General features: G+C 39.5%; 1 protein-coding gene across 1 annotated transcript in view; it reads right to left on the bottom strand.

Moving 5' to 3' along the window:
* Nucleotides 1–2,573: 2,573 nt before the first annotated feature.
* Nucleotides 2,574–6,000, bottom strand: part of tspan33a (tetraspanin 33a) — a 7,125-nt gene continuing 3,698 nt past the window's right edge. The window contains exons 3-8 of the mRNA XM_020599597.1: nucleotides 5,515–5,642; nucleotides 4,875–4,949; nucleotides 4,197–4,292; nucleotides 3,889–4,017; nucleotides 3,652–3,813; nucleotides 2,574–3,577 (exon numbers count right to left, since the gene is read on the bottom strand). Coding sequence (XP_020455253.1) covers nucleotides 3,476–3,577; nucleotides 3,652–3,813; nucleotides 3,889–4,017; nucleotides 4,197–4,292; nucleotides 4,875–4,949; nucleotides 5,515–5,642 — 692 coding nt within the window. The 3' untranslated portion in view covers nucleotides 2,574–3,475. The remainder of the gene's footprint in view (nucleotides 3,578–3,651; nucleotides 3,814–3,888; nucleotides 4,018–4,196; nucleotides 4,293–4,874; nucleotides 4,950–5,514; nucleotides 5,643–6,000) is intronic.

Genomic DNA, 6,000 nt, shown 5'->3' on the forward strand with positions numbered 1-6,000 from the left:
AAAATTAATGTCAGTGGGGTGTTGATGATGCTTTGCATTTTCTTAAGATGTTCTAATACATTATCTTCTAATCATCCTTGATTAACATCCACATGCTACAGCAACAAATAAAGGTTAAGAGATAAAAACAGTTAAAGATAAATATATGAAATAACAAAACAAAAGGTAAAGGGATTAAATTAAAGAGCTATATAAATTATATACAGTTCAAACTGCTTAATGACACCATATTAAAGTTTGCAGTCTCAGCTTTAATTGAAGTATTTAAGAGTCAACATTGTTTTTAATTTTATAGCTTCATACAAAGAGAGTACCCATAGGTTGACCCATTGGTTGAGGTGGCGCCGCAAATGGCTGCCATCGGTTCTGTACCGGAAACAAATTCCTTGTGTGTAACGTACTTGGCCAATAAAGGTGATTATCCTTATCCAGTTGTGTGTCATTTCAATGTCACATCATTCAAATAGAACTCAAAAGTGGACTTGTCTGGGGAGTAAAGAGGTGACCATGTAAGTGAAGAAAAAAAAGGACATGAAGATCTGTGATCTGCCAAAATCAACATTTGGGCACATTCTAAAAAAGCAAGTGCTCACAGGAAAAGTAGAAAATGAAGTTCCCAACAGCAGTTCAGAAAAATATACAAAAGAAACCAGTAGAGTTATGAAACTTAATTCTATTCTATCTGTGGATTAATGGAACAAAAACCAACCTCTATCAAAACAATGGAAAACAAAAGTGGGAGCAACAAGGGAACAGCTTATGACCCATAGCCATCAGAACCACTTCATCTGTCATACAAGATGGTGGGTCTGTTATGGCTTAGGCATGTATGACTGCCAACAGAACTGGCACACTGGCATTTTACTGCTTACTGAACTAACAGGGTGCAGAGGTATACAGGAGCATTGTGGGTGTGAGTGTGCATGCTCAGATTCAGCCAAATACATCAAAATGCATTGGAAGAGCTTCCCTCATTCAGCAGGGCTGCAATCTTAAACACACGGTCCAACAACCAAAGAGCTTTTCAGGGTGAAGAGGTGGAATATCCTCAGCTAGTTGAGTCAATCACCTGATCTCAGTGTGATTGAGTTCCATTCCACTTGCTGAAGAGCAGACTAAAGCCAAAGAGATTAAATATGATGATTTCTTTTGACCTTGTGTATCTGTCCAATTACTTCTGAAGCCCTAGAGTTATATATACACTGAAGTAAACTCACTGTACTTATGGCCTGTTCTGCACTGATGATGTTTGTTTCTGGGGATAGTTCAGAAGATGCGTGCATAAACACACTTCACCCCACTCCCCAGACTGGCAGTGTGCAAGTGTACTGTATATGTGTGTGTGTGTGGGAGAGAGTGAAGGTAGCTCAAAACTACATTAAATCAGTTTCCATTGGGACGGTGATAATGGACTAGGCTTCCTCTACCCGATTAAGGTGGCTGCAAAAATATTCAAAACCACTATTTTCAAAATCACATTTGTTGTGTCTATTAAATAATGTGAATTTTGTATCATTGTGATACATTAGCCAGTACCAGTTAGAACAAGACTGATTCTCCACCCTGGTGCTGTTGTTATCACTTTACTTTCCATGGTTGCAAATGCTGTTTCTCCCCTGGTGTTCTGAGCGTAAAACTGGGTTAACCCTGCTCCCTCCTCTGTGTGTGTCTGTCTGGGCCTCCTTAAAACCCACAACAACATGGCTGCCTGAGTGAGTCAGAGGAAAAAAAAAACCAAAGACCACACACAGAGCACTGAAACTCGGGCCAACACACACTCACTCTCACTTGCACACAAAACACACTCACTATCCTGAGACTGCTACAGAGCCGTAAACCATGGTTTAAACTTCTTCACTGTACTCAGTTGCTTCTACTATATAATAGCATGTCACACCTCCAAAGAGTGCTTTCACTTCTTTGTGCCATCAGTAGATTCTGTTGTGTGCTAAACAGAAAAATCACAGAAAAGAGAGTAACCACAGCTTTAAACTAACACAAATATCATGTTTAGATTGCGGACTTGTCTCTGGTAGGCTGTTAACCACGCAGGACTGTTTCTGCTCCCAAAGATTACAGGCATCAGGTTTCAAGCTGAAGATGCCTCACAGCTCAGGTTTTCATTTGCCAGGCAGAGAAATGGGGTGGAGATGAGATGATTCTGTTATGTTTCTTCACAGTGACAGCAGAATTTCGGCCTGATTTTCTCTGGGTAATGAGTGGAACCATCTCTAGTCAAATGACACCTCTCCAGTAAAAAAAAAACCCACAAGACTTGCCTCAAAATATTACATAACGGTAAACTGAATGCTGACATTTACAGCTGTGGATGTATTTCACAGAAAATGCACTAAACCTTTATGACCATGCTGAACCAAATCCTAGACAGTTTTTCTTTACTGTCAGAGCAAATCAGATTTAATTGGTACAAGACAACAAGTAGAGTGGGCAAGATTTGTTTTTAGTACCTAGTCAGTCACACAACCCCTGTCTGCTCACTGATATTTCACAAAATACAAACTTGCCATGTAGTGACTACATCAATCATTTGACACATGTAAAAATCACTGCGTAAAAAAAGTTTATTACAAAATAACAGTGGTACAAGGCATTTCTGGTATCCACAGGCAAATGTTTATTTTAACAAATTGGCTTGTGAAAGTGTTGAAAATCTGATCCCAAGTGGTGTAGGTGCATTGCTCATGCTTTTATCTTCAGAAATGTAACGTGTCTGCTGGCATGGCCGTTTAACACACTAGACTACAAAGTAAAAAAAAAAAAAAAAATGCAGATTATAAGATTCACTTTGATAACATGAATAAAAGCACCAAATATCAATTGTCAGAATCACCCCACACGTGCTTGCAACAATAAGCAGCCTTGCTGTCCATGAAGAAGACATTCCAGTCTGCAAAACAATCAGTTTGACAAAATACTATTCCCTTTTTAGTTAGTTAGCATTTGTAGGAATAAGGATACATGGATGTTCTTACTCTCATTCCTATTTGGCATCTTCATAAGAGTAATGATAAAATAGCACTTGCTGTAGATTATACTGACTGCAGTTCCTAATAAAGTGAAATATGACTTGGTCAATATGACCCCAAGCACCAAATACCCCCTCTGCCCCTGCTTGGGAGTGAAATGTTTATAAATGTGATGTGCGGTGTTTGATAAATGCAAGCATGACCTATGTCCAGTAGGTGGCGACAGAGTCCTATTTCTCCATCTGTTCCCTTTGGGTGTACTTACTTCCAAGTAATTGAAAGCACATTATTGGTTTGTCCACACGTTTGTCTAATTTGGGTTTTGTGTGTATTTTTTTTAATCCAAGCAGAATGAGAGGTGAATGCTCATACCAGACTGACGTTTTTTCATAGACCTGGCATACATAGTTCTACTCATCTTCCTGCAGTTTCAGGGGTCACCATTCTTCTGGTGCTGTTCATCACAATCTGGTCTAGTCTGCCCCGGGTCAATTCCATGGGTCAGAGCGGTGATTGAAGTTGTAGTTTTGAAGCTCAATCTGGTCTTTGATCTGATTGATCAGAATCTGAGACAGGAGGATGCCAACCAGCTGCAGAAGAGAAAACACAATATTGAGAAAAACATGCATGTGTACTGGTATTTGTGCTCTGCAAAACATCCTACCTGAGGTATAGCCAGTCCCAGTGCAACTCCTCCGAGGAGGAACAGGTTGCTGTGAATCCAGTTAACCATTTTGTCTATGCAGCCATTGGTGTTGATGTGGTTTCCAGCTTCATGGTACACCAGTTCCTGCATGCCTTTACCACACATCGTGTTGACGACCACCTGCACAGAGACATATACTGATAAAATACATAACATAACAAAAATATTAACACCAGTGTCTGTAAAGTAGATGACCTTCTCTTTTGATATGATACAGCAGGAGAAGGGGACAGAGCAACGTTCTGTACTGGGGTTAACGATGTTGCAGTTGAAATACATGTTCTGGGACCAATCAGTGTACATCACACCGCCACAGCAGTCAAACTGAAATGACATACATTTGAGATGAGATCAATGAAAAGATATGCCAGGTATCTGTATACGTACTGTACAGTATATTGCTACAAAACTTTAAGGCATGGATTAACCTGGTATTTATAATGAAGAATGATCATGGCCTCAGTATGTATGGCATGAAGTCTGCAGTTGGACTAAATCCTTACCTCCATCTGCCCAAAGTCAATAAGGTTTTGCAGGTCAATATCATCTCTGTAGTGGATGATGGCATTGTTGATCATGTCAGTCACTTTACTTCGAGCCTTGGAAGAGTGTGGAAAAAGTAGCTTAGTAGCATGAACCAAAAGACACAAAATCTGACGGTTATATGATATAAAATGTAGGACAGATGGAATCCCTAATAAAGGTGCATTTAGCTGATTTGAACAGTATGGTGAAGGGTGAGAGCATATCTGCATATTTTCTAAACAAACTCAAAGCTGGCTTTATGATTGTTATACAGGAGAACTATACATCCAACTTCTTCTTATCCCTAGAACAAACACATTTAACCACCCTGCCTGTGAGCAAACTGCTGTTTGAATCAGACAAAGCACAGCAGCAGGCCAAGAAAGAGTCTATAAACAAATTTAGCATGATTTTCAAGGAACATTAATATTGATGAAATCAAATTAAATTTTATTTGTTGATATGTAAAGCATTACTGTCTTAAAGATGATATCTATTCTAATATGATGTGTGAGTCTTAGCTAAAATCCACCAATAACAATTCAATCTATTAAAAACAATAACAGAACAAATTAACATTTAATGTGCAGGTGCGGTCATTAATCTGATAGAGAAATTAATCTGACTGAAAAAAATCCTTCATATTGTTTCATTACCGTATCTGAGAATATGAAGCCCAGGATCCCAGCGATGAGCTGGAGTATGAAGATCACTGTCAGGGAGATACAGAACTGTGATGGAAAGAGAGACATTGTTACACAACAGGAAAAAGCCTTCTGTTTTGAGTTAATTCTTCAGATTCTATGAGATCCTGTGTGTCTATGGAAACTCAGCTGTTGTTCATCACCTCTCCTGCTTGGAGAATATATATGCAGAAAAAAACAAGAAACCTAAAAGCAACTGGGCCAGGGCTTAAAATGTAAAAGGTAATCAGCTATAGACTGCAATAGATTGGCGACCTGTCCAGGGTGTACCCTGCCTTCGCCCGATTGCCAGCCGGGATTGGCTCCACCCCCCGTGACCCCGCTCAGCGGTAGAAAATGAATGAATGAATAATTAGCTAAAGACAGTTTCCATGTGCCTCAGTTTTGATGGCACTCGGTCTGTAACAATGAGAGGATCTGGTAGCTCACGAGGCATCCTGACTTTGTGGAGTCAAATCTGACCTTTGACCCCTACTACATGTTATACAGCATGTCTTTCTGCACTGTTACAATGTCTGTAAATCAAAGTTCCTCAAAAGATTATTTCTGCAGAATACGTTAACACCCGGCAGTTGAAAAACTCCTGACTTACTGTCTGCAGGAGGCAGATATTTTCCCGCAGGGCACCCACACAGCCACAGAAGGTGAGGATGAACATGAGAACCCCCACGACCATCAGCATTATAGAGGGGTCCACTGTCAAGCAGGCCAGTGCTGCCTCTGAGGTGGAGAAGAAAGAAGAATGATGTGAACACAGCAAGTCTTTCTTTTTTATTTTGATGAGGGAAATCAAATAACTAACAGGAAACATTTACAGTCAGGGGAAAAATTATTTGAACCCCAGCTGATTTTGTAAGTTTGCCCACTAACAAAGAATTGATCAGTCTACAATTTCAATGGTAGGTTTATTTAAACAGTGAGAGACACAACAATAACAAAAAAATCCAGAAAAATGCATTACAAAAAAAGTTATAAAGTAATTTACATTTTCATGAATGAAATACGTATTTGATCCCTTTGCAAAACGTGCTTTAGTACTTGGTGGCAAAACCTTTGTTGGCAATCACAGAGGTCAGAC

Source organism: Monopterus albus, unplaced genomic scaffold (genome assembly GCF_001952655.1).
Source record: "Monopterus albus unplaced genomic scaffold, M_albus_1.0 scaffold41.1, whole genome shotgun sequence".
NCBI lineage: Eukaryota > Metazoa > Chordata > Actinopteri > Synbranchiformes > Synbranchidae > Monopterus > Monopterus albus.